General features: G+C 46.1%; 1 protein-coding gene across 1 annotated transcript in view; it reads right to left on the minus strand.

Moving 5' to 3' along the window:
• Positions 1-9,629: 9,629 nt before the first annotated feature.
• The window catches only part of ANKUB1 (ankyrin repeat and ubiquitin domain containing 1), a 53,161-nt gene continuing 43,944 nt past the window's right edge, over positions 9,630-18,846 (minus strand). Inside the window, exons 5-7 of the mRNA XM_088446264.1 lie at positions 17,880-18,767; positions 12,214-12,328; positions 9,630-10,460 (exon numbers count right to left, since the gene is read on the minus strand). Of these exons, the coding sequence (XP_088302390.1) occupies positions 12,250-12,328; positions 17,880-18,767 (967 nt within the window). The 3' untranslated portion in view covers positions 9,630-10,460; positions 12,214-12,249. The remainder of the gene's footprint in view (positions 10,461-12,213; positions 12,329-17,879; positions 18,768-18,846) is intronic.

Consider the following 18,846-nt stretch of genomic DNA (forward strand, 5'->3'; position numbering starts at 1 on the left):
TAGACTTACTGCTTCAAAGCCTTGTTGGCCAGTACATCAAACACAACAAGGGTTAAGATCCTTTATATGTTTATGGGCTTCAAGCAACTGTAAAGATATTTATTATTTTTTTAAGCATCATCTCACAAGCTGCTACCAAGCAATATGTTTCCTATACAGCTGCTTATTTTAGACAATTGGTTATATTTAAGAGTGGCTACAAAAGTATTATCAATGAAAAATAAGTGTAACCAACGAACACGAACCGTACGAAAAATAATATTTAAAGTAATAGGTGATTAAATCCTTCTGATATAGTTTTAATATAGATCTGCTACAGAAAGTGTAAGTCGGGTTCGGAGTTATTTCCCAGCTCATTTATATACTTCACATAAGTTACACACTACAGAATTAACGTGTAACATCTGCTATTTGCCATTTGTAATTGCATTTCACGGGAATCGGGAACGTGCTTCATGAAAATGTCCTGCAAAATGCGCATATTGGGCCTAATTCAAAGATGGACGAATTGCCGATGTTTACGCAGTTGAGTGACTATTGGTGGTCACATGCATCTGAATCACACTGCGCATATATCAAGTGTCATGACCGATGTTGTTCGCAGTGAGGATTTTCTTACGAATTAATTGACAGGCAGGGACCATTTGTGAGTGGCAACAGATGGTGGCGACTCAAACACAGGCGTCTGGACTGTTTTCGGGGCGTGTCTCTGGCTGCAATCCTGTACACACTGAAACTGGTTCCGGCGTCTCAGTTCCCTCCGCCATTCTTCACCCCATAGGGTTACTCAGAAGTGTGATAATCCACTGATCTGTGCCTAAGGTCGGCATCTCAATACAAATCTAGGTGGCTGCAACATTTGCATATTTTTGCACATCCATATTCGCAGCTGCTGCAGAATTAGCGTACTTCTCTGAATCAGGAATACTTGCGAGCACTATACCCACATTAACTGAATTGGTCCCTATGTATCAATTGGACTGCAGTGTTATATCACTCACTTGTACCCCTTTCACACTGGAGCCCCGGGTCTGACCCAGGATACTGAACATGGTTTCAACCCGTTTAACAGCTCTTTACACTGAGCCTTGGACCCAGGTTTTTCCCGGGTCTACCCCTTTCACACTGAACCTGTGTCTGCCCTGCAAAATGTTTGAGTCATTAGAAGTGGATGTCTTGCCAGTTCCTAGCCATGCTGTCTGCTTTGCTGCTTGTAGATGACATCGTCTGCCAGTGTCCCCGAACAGTCCAGCTCCTTTTAGCGTGACCCCGGTCGCACCTTCACACTGAAGCCTACCTGGGTCGGCCCTGGTAGTGGACCTGGGACACACAACCCAGGTCAAGTCTTTCACACTGAAACAGGACTCTGGTCGCCCCGGCAACAGGGTTTGAGCACTGCACCAGTAGGAATCTTTCTGCTGTCCAATGTTTTCGTCTGAACCCCTAACCAGAGTACACACCTACATGGACCTTTTCTCTACATACTGTCAATAAATGTACTTTCATTTAATTAACGAAAAAACGTTATCATGTACTGGGTGGTGTCTCAGATTAACTACAACTTTAGCAGAACTGGGATACAGATTCACCACATGATCATCTTTCCCATAAGATTATTACTTCAATGATTCAAGGCCAACTTATTCTAACAGTTACTATATGTGACCAATTTAACTTCATCCTCTATGCCCTATTCGGCCATCAATCAAACCCACCTTCAGGACTCACAATGGTTTTTAAGGAGACTTTTTACATATTTGGTTATTCTTATATAGTAAGGGGTTTGACATCAGTAAATAAAACACTGCATTAGACTTGTTTGACCATTGCGCAAGTTTGAAAACTGGTTCACAGAAACCTGTGAAACAAAAGTGTTTTTATCACATCAAAATACGTGTAACTTTGGAAAGAACCTGTTAGCAAAAGAGTGGACATTTTTGGGGTAAAGCAAGTTTTAGTTATACCTGCAGAGCTATCTTCGCACTTTAATCAGACTTAAGAATAATGTACATTTTTTAAATTAATTTCTTACTGTCTTGTTCTTGCGTAGTTTATATGTGAATACGGTTTTATGCATTTCCATATTGATATATTCAATAACCACATATAGCAAATACTCCACTGGTGAAAAATACACTACAGTTTTAATATGCTGATAATTTTACCATATTTTGATGCTGCTGTAATAGAACAAAATTATTTTCTGTACCTGTTGCTCCCCAGTACTTCAGGGTATTGTGATAGATCGCCTGACAGTGGCAACATACTGTTTATATTGTCATGGCACCATGAAGTAATATTTGTGAATTTGAAAACTACAATCAAAAAACAGTCTGAACGAAAAGAAATCAATAGAAGTGCCTGTGCACTGCGTGTTTTGCCGAAGCACTGCACAGATAAGTCTGATCCGTGCAGTGCTTTTGTGTGTGACTGTGTAAAAAAAAGGGTTCAAACTTAGAGAAGAATAGCCCTGGAGCCCCAAAATAAAAACAAACAAACATAACCAGCCCTGGACCTCTGAGCCCTTTTTGGTCTTGGAAATTCATGAGGAAAACTGTGTGGGTTTCCCTGTATTTCTAGTAACCAGCACCGGGCTCAACCAACCTGGTGGAAATGCCATATGAGGGGACACACATCATGGAGTCCCCCTGCCATCAGATTAACCAGCCCCAAGCTGGTCATCCCAGCCCTGGCATTCTTCAAAAAGTGGGGACCCCCCAGGGGTGAAGCCCGGGGCTAGGCCCTGCACCCCTGGTGGGAATGGTATTGAAATACCGACGGCTCTTTTGCCACCTCCGGAAGCCCAACAGCAGGAGATCCCGACGCGACTAGGTAAGTAATCTAACCCTACCCTGACCCCCCCCAACCCTAACTCTCCCTTAGCAGTGCCTAAACCTAACCTTCCCGGGGGGGGGGTGCCTAACCCTAAGTCCCTCCCAGTGGTGCCTAACCCCCCCTTCCGGCACCCTAAGCCTAAGTCTCCCGAGGGGGTGCCTAACCCTAAAATCCCCCGGGGGTGCCTAACCTTCACTAACATTCCCGGGGGGGCTACCTAACCCTAAGTTCCCCCGGGGGTGCCTAATCCTAACCCCTCCCATCCCCGGCTTAACTTCATACATACCCACTGGATGTTCAGGATTCCAGCGGTCCAGATGGCGACACCGGTATCCTGGCGTCCATCTGGATATCGACATCGGCATTATGCCCATGCGGCGGGATTGCGGAGTCGGTATTTTGACTGTCGGCATAATAACTGCATCCCTCCCTGGTGGTGGTGGGTGCATGGTTAATGTATGTTAAATAGTTAAACATATTGTTCTTTACAGTGGGACTTCAGGTCCCAGCAAGCCTGCCTTGGTATGGCGGCACTTGGCGAACCACAAGTGCCTCCATGCCCGGACAGTAAGGGCCCGGTGGAACCTGTAACCCCACTGTCAAGAAAATATTTTAAAAAGACATGACACACACTGAATATGTTAACCTTTTATTAACCACTCACGCGCTCTCCAGGTGTCTTAGCAAACAACAAACAGCAATTCTGAGTCCATGGACAAGCACACACTGTATGTACATAGAGCACTTCCGGGAGAATGACAGGACCCACATGGTTTCCTGCATAATTGTGGGGTTTTTTTGCTTAGTCTCCTGGATACTGCTGGTTACTGGAAATGCAGGGGAACTCTACGCTCTACGCTGTTTTTCCCCTGCATTTCCAGTATCAGATTGGTCTTTGGTTGCAAAAAACACACTGGAATCCCAGCGATGTCCATCGTGTTTATTCTTGACAAAACATGATTCTTAGTATATTTATCTCCTAGTGCAGTGATTTTCAACCTTTTTTAACTCGTGGCACACTACACAAGATTTTAAAATTGCCAAGGCACACTATCCGGCGATGTGGTGTGCGCGGACTATGAAAAAACACACTACATTAGTTCCCACAGGAACAAAACACACTACATTGGCCCCCACAAGAATAAAAAACACACTACATTGGCCCCCACAAGAATAAAACAATCCCATTGGCTGGCCTAACAGAAAAAAAACACATTGCTCCCCACAAAAAAAACAACCATACCACATTGCGCCCACAGAAAAAGAAACCTATGGCTGGCCCCACAGAAACCAAAAAACAAAACAAAACACATTGTTCCCCACTAAATAGGCAAATATATGGCTGGATAACATATGGCTGGTTCTCACTAAAAAAAATGACATGACTGGTTCCCACGAAAAAATAAACTATGGCTGGTACCCACGAAGAAGAAAAAAATGTCTGGTCCCCACAAAACCCACATTTCTTCCCACCTTGTCACTCACACTGCAGCAGGATCGCGTGCTGCAGAGCCTGCCTGGACAGAGCGCGGGCTGGCTGATTGGCGCAGGGCGTTGGCTGGCAGAGCGGGCTGGAGGGCAGTGGACAACGCGGCGTGCGTGACCTGTGATGTCACGCTGCCGCATCTTTGCAGGTCACTACCCGGTCGCGCCTGAGTCTCCCAGAGGAGCTCAGTGGCCCGGGATGCTGAAGTACAGTAAAATGTGCCCGGTGGCTCTGACAGCCCCGCGGCACACTTCACAACCGGCCACGGCACACCGGTTGAAAACCGCTGTCCTAGTGTCTACTCCATATGACACCTGGCTCGACTGAGGTACTCTAAGAGGAGTAGCGTATTGTATTTTTCTTTACATTTTTCTTCTATGCATGAAAGAATTAGCAAGAAGTCATTCACAGTGATGATGCTAGGCTGTAACTTTAACCGCATCAGTGTGAGTGGTGGCTATGGGGGTGCGTCCTGCTGGGAGCCTGCCGCCACATCTAACGATTCGCTCATCTTGACCATCCTGTGACACAAGTCGGATGTGGATGGTAGCCCTGCAAAGGAAAATATACACCAAACCAGGATGACAACCCTTGGGATCAAAGGATGATCAACATTGGCACTTTTGGCCTAACGTGATTTAGAAGAACATGCGCTTCCATCTTTTTAAATTAAAATAATAATTGGTATTCAGCAGGATGATGTATTATCTATCTGCAGTTATAGTCGAAGAAGGGAAAAAGGGAGATGACTGGGTTTAGTTACAAGAATTATGAAGTATTTTGGATATCGGATTTTTCCGTATTTTGGAATATTTGCATACCATAATGATATATCTTGGACATGGGACCCAAGTCTAAACACAAATGCATTTATGTTTCATATACACCTTATACACACAGTCTGCAGGTCATTTTATACAATATTTGCAATAATTTTGTGCCTTAAACAAAGTTTGTGTACATTGAACCATCAGAAAGCAAATGTGTCACTATCTCAGTCACACTCAAAAAATTCTGTATTTCGGGAATATTTGGATATGGGAGACTGTACTATTCTAACAGATAGTGAATATTGGAGATTGCCTCGAACATCGTAATAAAGTAACATATTAATATAAATATACTGCATATTACATAATTGTGCACACATATAAAAAAAATGTATGTGAGGATACAGTTTTACATAATGATGTAAGAATCATTTGACCCCAATCACTTACTTTAGGAAGTCTTGGTCAGTGTGTGTTACTATCCCAGTCTTGTACACAGCATAATTCCACTCCACAATACAGATTTCTCTACTCCCACAGCCATTCGGTGCTCGCTTTCCTGGGATTTATTGACACTTTTGTTTAGATAATAATAGAGGCGCTTATATCATTCATCTCTTTGAAGCTGGCCATGCACAGTGTTCTATAACATAGATGAATTGCCTGACCTGGTTATGAACCATTGTTGTTATTGCTTATAATTAATGAGAATGAAGTTTCTTTGTCTAACATTCTATGGAGTCAGAGCAGGATGTGTTGATTGGGCTCCATCTAACACTAATCTGTAAACCAAACAGTTGTTCATGCATGAGATAATCTTTATAGATGAGAGATAATTGCACCTACTAGACTCAGTCCCTTCTAATGACCAACAATTTAACTCTTTATTCTGTAGTTATTGTTTTTCCGAGTAGACAACGGACAAATTTCAGATTACTCTCAAATTCAATAGTAATCGGGTAATTAATCTCTGTGGAATTCCAATGCTTTCTGGGTGGCCACAGGTCTTGTGATACTTAATTGGTGGCTCATTGTGCGAGACATTTTGCACAGCTACATCCTGTTTATGACACCTTATTGACCTTCATATTATTTGACTGCTGCATGAAATGTACAAACTTTTTTAAATCGTCCTGCAATTGGCAGGTGGAACTACTATATCAATTCATGATTCCATCATGGAACAATTTTATTGTGAAATACATATATTTATACAGAGCAACATGTTGAACATATTCTGGCTACATATGCTTATCTAAATATCCTCGCTTGATTTTTATTTATTTCTTAAAACCACCTTAAAGGTAGAGGCACCTTATATGGAGGCACTGTTTCTTTACAATAATCAGAGCCGGCCCTAGCCAAATTAGTGCCCTAGGCAAGATTTTGGGTGGTGCCCCCCTCCCCGCAGGATCCAGAAAAGGGGTGTGGGCAGCACAACATGGTATCAGCACCCACCCTCACCCACCACCCCTATCCCAGTAGAGCACCCCTCTCCCAGCAGTGAGCACCACAGCACCTCGGCCCTCTCGAAGTTTCACACCTACATTACTTGAGCGCAGCCTGCAGAGCTGTCCGACTCAAGGTACAGCAAACCGCGGGTGGTGGACCTGTTTTCCCATCTCAGACTGGCAGGCCGCATCTGTGTGTGTGATGATTGCTGGAGGTGGAACCTAGAGCCGTGAGGTGTGACTCATTACTCCGAGCTCTGCAAAGGCCCATGGTGCAGCAGCTCTCCCGTGACCATTTACTTATAGTCCTGAATGAGCCTCTGCCCATGCACAGAAGCTCATTCTGATTGTGTGACGCCTCAGTGTCGGCCCGGTGCCAACCACTAGTCACTGTCTAGGTGCTCCGCCCCCACAAACTGCTGCCGGCTGTTCCACTGCTTCGCGCTCACTGTTTGCTTCTGCCAGGCCCATTCCGAGCTGTCAGCTGAGCTCCAATCGTGGACGCTATGCAGCGGCAGTAGCAGCTGCCAGAGTCTCTGCCCAGCCGGCAGCAGGTGCCCCGGCCTTGCCTGTACCAAACCTCCACCGGCCCTAGGCAGGCTTGGATGCCCCTAGGTATTCCAAATGCCATAGGCATTTGCTTAGTTTGTCTATGCCTAGGGCCGGCTCTGTGCTGCAGCCACATTTGCCTCTTATGTTAACGTTGTGGCCAATTTTCTTAATACTGAGATGCCCGCATGCAGCAACTCGCAACGGTGCTTTTCCTTCTCGGTGCATCTTTAGACGTACCACCGTAACTTGCACCAGCCCTATGGCAGGTGCAGCTTCTCTGTCTAAGGGGCCCATTGATCAATGAGTTTTATCATATGCAACAAGTTTTAAAACACGTTGCGTTTGACAATGGTGCACCAGCCAATCAGCTCCTGAAATCTGTTTCAAATATGACAGTTGGGAGCTGATTGGCTGGGGCACTATTTATCATATGCAACAAGTTTTAAAACTCATTGTCTATGATAAAACTCATTGATAAATGAGCCCCTAAGTATGGTCTCCTGTTACCTCCCAGGACGCCCACTGATATTCACAGACCGTGCTTCCAATTCTGCTCTGCGTCTCCGTGTGGTAACAATCAGGACGCATGCGCTGTGATACTCCGCAAGCGCAGAAGAAAAGACAATGGCCGTTTGCATGAATATCTACATAGTGTACGACACTGAATCAGGCCTACAGTCTGCCATACTGGGCATAATACTGAGCATGTGGGTTTCCTTTAGCAAGTTTGTCAATATCACATTGGTTGCCTTGATGCCTTCACTCGATTCCTGGTGTGACAGGTGCAGGTGATTCGTCATGCTGCCATGGCTGGGCATATTGGGATTGGTACCAGGTGGATTTATATAGGCTGTCAGTGGCACACACTCACTGATAGTGCCAGGGATAGCGTTCTTGTGTGTCTGGCTTGTCTGCCATTTCCTGTAAGCCGGATTCTTTCTGATCCTACTGGTTTTTTACTATTCTGCCTGACGTCTACCCTGACTTTTGTCCGTTATTGGTTTTTATTTTCCGGCACCTGTCATGAGCTAACTACCATCCTCTTTTGCCTGTTTATGTTTACGATTGTATGTTACCTGTGTGCAGCATTGTGACCTGACCATTCTGCTTCCTCCTACCCTAAACTTTCTCATTCCGCTGTTTCTTTTATACAATAAAACAATGGCTGATGTAACATCTGAGAAGCAGCAGCTGTAAGTGCACTTTTACATCATGTTGTTCCATTACATCACCTGCAGTGGAATGGCTGGCAGAGGATTTTCCATAACGCCTTGGCACCACTGGGTGACTTTTTCTCCTGAGGATGATGTCACAGATACAATGATGGCAAACTGGATGCGGTCAGTATGCCGACCGCTTGGATTCCGAAGGTCAGAATGCCATCTCCGGAATCCCGACACTTGTGAGAATACCAGTGCTGGCATACCAACCGCCAGAATCCCGAAGGTAAGTACTGGGGTTAGGGGGAGGGTTAAGGTAAAGGATTAGGGTTATACTGTAGGTGACCGGAGGTTAGGTTTAGGCTGCGAGGAGGAAAGGTTAGGTTTATTTTAGGCACTGGGAGGGGCAAGGTTAGGGTCAAGAACCGGGGAGGGAGGGGTAGGGTTAGTGGTTAGGTTAGGCTTACTTACCTGGGGGCGTCGGCATTCTAAACTGGTCGGCATGCCGGCGTTGGGATTCTGACCACCGGGATCCCGAGTGCATCCTGTACCCAACCCATGGCAAACAACCCACTGGCACCATCATGGAATGTTACACAGTTGCACAGGACAGGACTGATCCTACCTACAAAGTAACGTATAGTGTTCTGGGAGACTATTTGGACATTAGTGTACAGTTCCTTGGACATTTCTTGTTTAGGGCTTTTTCCTCTGCTGGGACTGTGCATGCTGAGAACAGAGCAGTTTTTCATTGCTGGGTCTCTCCCCATTGCTATGGGGCCCAGCTAATGCAATGTTCATCTGATTATATTTATTGTGCTTCAATAAAAGCGTGACCTGCGTTTAAAAAAAAATTTAAAACTTCGTTTTACCTTGGTAAGTATTTCTATTAAATGCATGGAATATATATGTATTCTTTTTATGCTCTTAATTACACAGCCTCACTTTCTTTACAATGCTGGTGCATGAATGTTATAGATATGCCTATAACATGGGCGTAACTGCCATAGAGCAAGGGGTGCAGCTGCTTTGGGGCCCAGAGCTCAGGGGCCCATCTTCCTTACCACAGTTACATGTGCTATATACATTTTTCAGCATTGGGTGATACATAGGGGCCCTTACAAACTTTTGCTATGGGGCCTTCAAATACTTAGTTACACCCCCTGGCCTATAACATACCTATTCAAGAATGCAGTTATGTGTGTGATGTTTCATAGCTATGACTTATAACACTTGCAGTATAAAATATACCACCAACATCCCTGAATATTGAATTTACAATATAGTGTAAAACCATAATTATGTGTCATCTCACTGTGTAGTCATGTTATGCAACTTTATGTAATAACACACAATGACAGTTACAAGTATCACTTTATTATATTATGGAGTATCAGAGGACAATGCATACAATCATTACAATACACATACATGCATTGCTGATATAGTACATAGAGTACTGCATAATCAGAGATTATGTTCCCTAATGCGAGTGCTCATCATAATTCATGAAGTGACAAAAAAGAGGCAAAAACATGGGAAGCAGAACTGTTCATTCATTAACTGATAAAATGTATTTATTTATAGCACCATCTAGTGGGCATGATTATTATTGCAGTTCATGTGATAGAAAACGAGAAACACATTGTAGTGGCAGGAAACAGTGTACAGATCCATCTTTAGGTTTTATAATAGCCGTATGTTTGTTCTATACATGTTTAAATTCTTTTACTGTTTGAGAGTTCCCACAGCTGCTAGATGATCCTATTACCTTTACAGTAGGAAAAAAGGTCCTCCTCATGTTACATTTTAATACAGTGCATACACTCAGCCTGGGAATTAAGTGCTTAGCATTGTGCCACACAAGACATATACCTTACACCAGTGGCAGAACTAGTGAGTGGTTTCTTACATTCAAAGCCCCCCAAAATATTGCATCTCCAGCCTAAAGGTGCCTACACACGGTACAGTATTTAAACGATATTGCCGTTTTAGACAGATTGGAATGACAAATCATTTAAAAAATGCCATGTGTCTGGCACAATAACAATATGCACTCCCACTGGTCGTTGCCTGTGATCTTTTGACCATGCAGAAAGATCACGACCTGTCTTTCACGATTTGACACACATCGTTCCGTGTGTACGCACGCCAAACGATTTGTCGTCACTTTTCCTGGACACTCCTCTCCACCATTTTGTGCCAGCTGACGGAGAGATAGAAGATGCATCGTGAGGTTGTTTGCATTCAAACGATATATCGTTTGTACAATAGTTCCATGTGTATGCACAATATTGTATGACCGGGAACGGAAATCGTTAACGAGATCGTATCATTGCCTACATTGTTCCGTGTGTAGGGGCCTTAACTCTCCTCTCGTGTCATATACCCAGGGCCGCCGACAGCCGTGCCCAGCCCAGGTGACAGGAGGTATGGCATAATCACGGGAGGCATGGCCACAACCCCTTAGAAAAAAAATAATAATTATTGCGCTGTGTGCCCTCAGCCCGGTGCAAAGCCAATTGGGGGCGCGATTACCGTGATTGCTCCCCCCATAGGCATAGTAGACTGCTTCGGCTGCTGCTTTAGCAGCTGCGAGCAGTCTCCCAGTGCAGCTCAGCACACAGCAGTGTGTGCTGGGCTGCTGTGACGTTAGAGGGAGGGGGAGTGGTACTGGACCCATTCCCCTCCAACAAGCCCTGGCCCGGGTAATTATTACCCGCTCCCCCCCTCTCGGCGCCCCTGCATATAACACCTACTCATGCTCTTTGAGCTTCCAAGTACATATAGCTTTCCTGTGGCTTGCACTTTAAATCAGCTATGTGCCCTGCCTCCCACACATTGGCAAAGCAATTATGGGTGCAGTGTGTGCAGTGCACACAGGCACCTTGGTCCAGGTGGCCCACACCACAACTCTGCACCCATATTTAATATTTACCTCTTTGGAGACCTAGAGTAGCAGCGCAAATCACTGGGAGAATGGTGTGGCGGCCATTTTCCCAGAGATTTGCACATGCACAGTTAAAGAGACCAAAGTACCATGGCGTGATGTCATGTTACCAGAGACTTGCGCATGCAGTAGAGGTGGCCTGGAACCATTGCACGGACGCCATGTTACTGGAGACTTGCGCATGCACAGTAGTCTCTGGCACAATGCCAGAGTCTACTGCGCCACAGAGAGGAGGGGGCCTGCATGCCATAGGCAGCACACAGGCCCCCTCCTGTATTAAACAGCCCCTGCACTCACATTATAATCTTATATATTTACATTTATTTATTAACATGTACTTACATAGTACTAGCATATTCCATTGTGCTTTACATGAGACTAGGTAATAACAGACAGAGAAGGAGGTAAGTGTGCCCTGCTCACAAGCTTACAATCTAAAAGGAAATATGAATTTAATACATGAGGATAACTGCTACAGGTATTATAAATTTTGTATCAACTTATAATTTTAGGAAACATACATTTTCTCTGGGTACCGGCACCTCTTTTCATAGCTATACATAACATAGCACAAAAGTGAGCGCGGAAATCCTGAATCATCTGGAACAAATGTTGGGAGGTATGCTATAGTGACTAATCATAGCATGAGGCACCACTAGGTATATATGCAGCACAATTATTTAAAAAAACACCCATGATCTTATGGGTTCTCTGTTGTCATCCCTAGATCGCTGTATTTCTCTGTACAGACATCTACAGTACATGCTGGAAAGTCAATTCAGTTATCTTGAGATTATGGCAATAATGCTGAATTATTATTATTATTATGCGGATTGTCAAGTCAATCGATTCAAAGGTTTTACCGAGATTGAGTAACAAACATACGTTTGTTGCTCAACCTGCTGCTCACATGCTGTTACCTAGGATATGTCTATTAAACAATAACAGATAATTCAGAGATGAACCAAATAACCATAAGCAGCAGCAGTCAAAATGCTTCTTCACTTACAACATTTCAGGATCATTTAGAGGACCTCGCCAGGCTTTACAAGTTGTAGACTGTTTTCTTGGCCAGCATCCTGGCAATGCCTAGCTGTTGGAGCCAAGGTTTTTCTTTAAACTCACTATAAAGACAATAGAATAATAATATTACATAAAAGTCCTTTATTGAAAAAAAAATAATAACAAACAAAATCATTGCACCAAGAACTGGATTTACATTTGGCTGCCGTTCCCAGTGCAAGGCACCACTGACACTTCTATACATGCCTGGTGTCAGGATTAATAGTGGAGACCTGGGCATGACCTAGATGTAAAATAATCATAAAGATATTATAGATAAACATAATTTCAAATACCAGTCAGTTGGCAGGAGCGTCTTATGAGAGGAGGGCGCCAGGGTGCAAACTCCACGCCCCAGCGCATGTGCAGTGTAGGCTTTGGCACCGTATACGCACATATCGCCGGGGAAATGGGCTCGGGGCCGCAAGGTAAATATATTCAATGATTGTAGAGTGTGGGCACCCTAGATGACTCGGGGGCCCATGTGCACTGTACAATCGGCACCCATTATAGAGATGCCAGTGTCAGGGCTAAAAAAAAGTCTCCTTTGTTAATAATTATTATTATTATTTTGAGATCCTGTACATATTGCTTCACTGAAGTCTATGAATGTGATTCTATTGTACAATGATTTACCTCCCTCTTTTCATTAAGAAGATACTCCATGTAAAACTAGTGGTCAGGTCAATGGCATGACCGTGAGTTGTCCCATATACCCAGGTAACCAGGTAAAATAGCAATCTTTTCATACATTTTAATAGGATGCTTCAAACAATAGGAGCCAGCAGTTGTTGTGGATAATAATTACAGCATTTGGGGTTATGGACCTTCCCCATTTACTTAAAAGATGTAGGGCATAATGTATTAGCGTGCGAAATGCAGGCACGGGTGTGATTCTGGCCAGTTACTCTTATTTTTAAAGCAGATATATAGGGTGATCTCCGGTGCCGACTTTAGTATGTTTAAGGTTTTACAATATATACATATGTACATACATACATACTGTATATACATACATTACTTAAATGAAAATATAAAATACCCAGTTCTTTAGGGAATGGAATTGTAAAGCCGCTGGTACAAATGCCGACAACGTGAGGCCGAAAGGAAGAAATCCCGACAGCGGAGGTAAGTAACGCTAAGCCTACCCTCTGCCCCCCCTTCCCTAACCCTCCTTTAGGGGTGCCTAACCTCCCCCGCTAGTGCCTAACCTCCCCCCCAGGGGTGCCTAAACCTAACCCCTCTCCCTGCTCCGTAAACCTAACCCTCCTGGGGGGGTGCCTAACCCTAAGTCCCCCCGGGAGCCCCCTAACCTATCACTCACCCCCCCCCCCCGCGCGTCTAAGAGGACGGGCGCTCAGACTTACCTCGTTCAGTCCCACGTCGTCCTGGATTCCGGCGTCGGGATTATGACAGGCATTGGTATCTCGACGCCTGTCATAAATCCCTAGTCAGCATTCTGGCGCCGGGATTGTGACCAACTCAAATACATCCCATTCTTTAGAGGACTCTTAGATGGTGAACAACCTCCTTCTTTACTCACTTATCATGAGCTGTGCACACAAGAAAAGGAGGAATGGTCATTTCAATAGCTTGCATGTAAATAGTATTGCTTTATTTGAAATATACAGAATAAATAAAAAACAAGTATGTCCTAGAACTTTTATGTTCCTATAATCGACAATTACTGGAAACTAAAGCAATATGTGGATTAATAATGCATTTAACAAAAGTAAATATAGTGATATTAGAATGAAATAGGCTGTTGGTACTAAAAATGTCAGACTGCATAAAAACATTTAAAAATGCAAAGAACACCCTATATATATATCTGTCTATATATCAGCCTTTGAAGCCACTTGGAGGGGCCTATGTTTATCTCCTTGCCCGCAGTCTTTAGATGCTCTGGCGCCTGTCATCTCTTCTTAGACTTTGTATTTTTAGAGAGGCAATAATTTAAAAAGCAAAACGCTGGCTGTTACATAAGGAGCATATAGTGAGCTGTGGATCAGCAGTTTGCTCTATATTATAATGACCTTGAGGACATAGGCCCTGATTCAGAGCCGGACGCTCTGACCAGAGCTCTCGCTCTGAATCAGGGCCCACCTCCATTAATATGGAGCGTCCTCCTGGACGCTCGTATAGCTGTGGGTCACCACCCACAGCATATACGAGCGTGCAGGATGATGGTCGCGATGGTCTTGACCATCGAGACCATCGAAACTGCGAGCAAAAGCCTGCGGTTGAGTTTTTCAACTACAAGGCCAGGAGTGATTTTGGCTCTATCAGAGCCAAAATCACTCCCACTGACATCACTAGTGATGTCAGTGGGGCCGGCTTCAGACGGTAGGCGTTCCCTTGGGAATGCCTACGTCTGGCAGGCACGCCCCCGACACGCCCACCAAAGGGGGCGTGCTGTCAGTCAACATCGACAGCACGCCCCCTTTGATGAGACACTCCGAGCGAAGGAAAGTCCTTCGCTCGTCGGGTCTCGCGCATGCGCATGACGGAGCTCCCTCCGTCGTGCGCATGCGCAGTGGGGACCATCGACCCACTTGCGAGCGGACAGCCGCTCGCGAGTGGGTCTGAATGAGGGCCATACTCCTTTATTTCAAAATAAATGGAGTATTATATCAGGTATCTGGTCAGTAGGTCGACAGTAACCATGTAGGCATTCATAATGTTGACACCACGATGCCGACATGGCTCAACCCATCGACAGGCAACATCTCAACATGTTCACAATGTCGACAACTAAACTGTTGCCTTGTGATATGTCAACATCCTGAGGATGTCGAGGTTAGGGTTAAGCTGTGGGGGAAAGAAGAGGTTAGGGTTAGGCTGCAGGGAGGGTGGAAGTTAGGGTTAGGCTCCGGGGAGGGGAGGTTAGGGTTAGGCCGCAGAGAGGGAGGATGTTAGGGTTTAGGCTGCGGGGAGATTAGGATTAGGCTGCAGGGAGGGGGAGGTTAGGGTTAGACTGCGGTGAGGGAAGAGGTTAGGGTTAGGCTGCAGGGAGGGAAGAGGTTAGGGTTAGGCTGCGGGGAGATTAGGGTTAGGATGCGGGGAGGGAAGAGGTTAGGGTAGGCTGCGGGGAGGTTAGGGTTAGGCTGCAGGGAGGGGGAGGTTAGGGTTAGGCTGTGGGGAGGGAAGAGGTTAGGGTTAGGCTGCGGGGAGGGAAGAGGTTAGGGTTAGGCTGCGGGGAGGGAAGAGGTTAGGGTTAGGCTGCGGGGAGGGGGAGGCTAGGGTTAGGCTGTGGGGAGGGAAGAGGTTAGGGTTAGGCTGTGGGGAGGGAAGAGGTTAGGCTGTCGGGAGGGAAGAGGTTAGGGTTAGGCTGCGGGGAGAGGGGAGGTTAGAGTTAGGCTGCGGGGAGGGGGAGGTTAGGGTTCGGCTGCGGGGAGGGAAGAGGTTAGGCTGCGGGGAGGGAAGAGGTTAGGGTTAGGCTGCGGGGAGGGAAGAGGTAAGGGTTAGGCTGCGGGGAGGGGGAGGTTAGGGTTCGGCTGCAGGGAGGGGGAGGTTAGGGTTAGGCTGCGGGGAGGGAAGAGGGTAGGGTTAGGCTGTGGGGAGGGAAGAGGGTAGGGTTAGGCTGTCGGGAGGGAAGAGGTTAGGGTTAGGCTGCGGGGAGGGAAGAGGTTAGGGTTAGGCTGCGGGGAGGGGGAGGCTAGGGTTAGGCTGTGGGGAGGGAAGAGGTTAGGGTTAGGCTGTGGGGAGGGAAGAGGTTAGGCTGTCGGGAGGGAAGAGGTTAGGGTTAGGCTGCGGGGAGAGGGGAGGTTAGGGTTAGGCTGCGGGGAGAGGGGAGGTTAGAGTTAGGCTGCGGGGAGGGGGAGGTTAGGGTTTGGCTGTGGGGAGGGAAGAGGTTAGGGTTAGGCTGCAGGGAGGGGGAGGTTAGGGTTCGGCTGCGGGGAGGGAAGAGGTTAGGCTGCGGGGAGGGAAGAGGTTAGGGTTAGGCTGCGGGGAGGGAAGAGGTAAGGGTTAGGCTGCGGGGAGGGGGAGGTAAGGGTTCGGCTGCAGGGAGGGGGAGGTTAGGTTTAGGCTGCGGGGAGGGAAGAGGTTAGGGTTAGGCTGTGGGGAGGGAAGAGGGTAGGGTTAGGCTGTCGGGAGGGAAGAGGTTAGGGTTAGGCTGCGGGGAGAGGGGAGGTTAGGGTTAGGCTGCGGGGAGGGGGAGGTTAGGGTTCGGCTGCGGGGAGGGAAGAGGTTAGGGTTAGGCTGCGGGGAGGGAAGAGGTTAGGGTTAGGCTGCGGGGAGGGGGAGGTTAGGGTTCGGCTGCGGGGAGGGAAGAGGTTAGGGTTAGGCTGTGGGGAGGGAAGAGGTTAGGGTTAGGCTGCGGGGAGGGAAGAGGTTAGGGTTAGGCTGCGGGGAGGGAAGAGGTAAGGGTTAGGCTGCGGGGAGGGAAGAGGTAAGGGTTAGGCTGCGGGGAGGGGGAGGTTAGGGTTCGGCTGCAGGGAGGGGGAGGTTATGGTTAGGCTGCGGGGAGGGAAGAGGTTAGGTTTAGGCTGTGGGGAGGGAGAGGTTAGGGTTAGGCTGCGGGGAGGGAAGAGGTTTGGGTTAGGCTGCAGGGAGGGGGAGGTTAGGTTTAGGCTGCAGGGAGGGAAGAGGTTAGGGTTAGGCTGCGGGGAGAGGGAGGAGGTTAGGGTTAGGCTGCAGGGAAGGGGAGGTTTCAGTTAGGCTTCGGGGAGGGAAGAGGTTAGGGTTAGACCGCGGGGAGATTAAGGTTAGGCACTAGGCAGAGGGCAAGGGGTTGGGGATAAGGGGCAAAATACATGCCGGAATGCTGGAGTATCACAGGTCCCCACAGGAAGTGACTGTCACATGGCCACCGGGACCCAGTGGACCCACCGCTGACACTAGGAAGGGTAAGTGACCACTGACCACCAGGGATGGTTTGTCAGCAGTTCATCATGTTGACATATCATCTATGTAGTCATGATTATTGTCTACATTGTCATTGTTGACAGTTCAATCATGCCAACATGCTGCATGTCGACAGTTCAACCATGTCGATATTGTCAACATGATAATTATCAATAAATCATACTACACCCTGATCTTATAATTTAAAATATTTGGGATAGGGCATTGTAAAGAAGAATATTTTGTTTTGTGAGTGATAAAACCCCCAAATACATACGTGTAGTAAGGACCAAATGCTTGTATACTCTACAGTGTGAGGCAGATTCAATCCACCATGACAGGTCCCTATACTACCAAAAATGACATTTGGTGTGAAATGACTCCATAGGATCTACTTACTGGCAAATATGTAGAATTTCAAGAATCATGTGGTAGCTAAGGTGCTCTGTGCATTTTATACTATAAATTAGTATATTAGTACATAGATCCCTAAGTATTTTATATATCTATAGTGCTAGGAGTGAATTTTGCCTGTACAGCCTGAATTCAGACATGAAGATTTCAGTTTCTAAAATTACTTCTGCCCATCAACATGTTTTTGGAAGAGAAAACACAGCTATTAGATTTATGTTTCTCCTTCTGTCACTCGGGGTTACCACCACCACACACACAAACTCCTTAGTATTGTTTCCACATCGGTAGAAGCAGATTCCTTGCAGCTAAAGTAATGCAAACTAACAGCGGATAAGTATTCAGTACCCTTACCTGGCTAGGCTTAAGCAATATATTGCATTCTGTCTCGGCGTCTGGCCACTGTGCTTTGTGTAAGATTCTAGAGATGAATTAAGGAGAGAAGCAGCGCACGGAGTTGTTAAGTGGCGTGGACGGTTATTGCTGATGTTTGAGATGGGTGGCAGTGGGATTTGAGGCTTCCAATTATTTTTATGAATGTCATTATCATCCACTGAATACCACACAACCCCACATCTCTTCTTGAAGCGATTTTCCGGGGTTTGCTTGGCTGAAGGAAATCTGGGTGTTTTTGATGCGCTTTTCAAAACTGCATGAACAAATGCTTTACCGCTGCTCATCGGGGAATTTACCATAACCTTTTTCCACTTGTCTTGATAAAGACTATGTAGACCTATACTGCTCATTTTACACTCTGTGAAACCATCAACGACAACAGGGTCCCCAACACGCGTTTGGAATTCTTGAGACCACTTCTTTACTTTACACAATTTGTTCTGAGCCCTAAACAGCCATTTTTTAGCTTTGATGTAGAGACTCATCCGGAGATTGATTTTTGGAAAGGAGACAACTGACCACATTTTCATGATCAAATATAGAACACAGTCTTTATGGCCATGCTGGGTGGAGATCTTGAGTGGCAGCTGACCAAGTGGGTTTTGGCACTCCAAGCACAGAACATTATGTGCCACAAAAGCTTTGATTAGAAGCAGCTGGCCTGTTTCAGCAGCAGCATGGATGGCACATTTGCCTATATCTGGGTGATCTGTCTCACAGCACCATTCTCTGCAAGGATGGACACCAACCGCCTCATCTGCTCGGACACCTCTTTGTGTAAGCCATTCTGCAAGTTCCAGATGGCCCAAATGTGCAGCTATGTAAAGGGCTACTCTCTGCTGGTATCTGGTTATAGGATACAAATAAGTAATTGCAGATCAAAGCAGTAATCAAACACAAGATTAATTGGTATTTCATGAAATTA

This window comes from Taudactylus pleione, unplaced genomic scaffold (genome assembly GCF_031769625.1).
Source record: "Taudactylus pleione unplaced genomic scaffold, aTauple2 ptg000395l, whole genome shotgun sequence".
Taxonomy (NCBI): domain Eukaryota; kingdom Metazoa; phylum Chordata; class Amphibia; order Anura; family Myobatrachidae; genus Taudactylus; species Taudactylus pleione.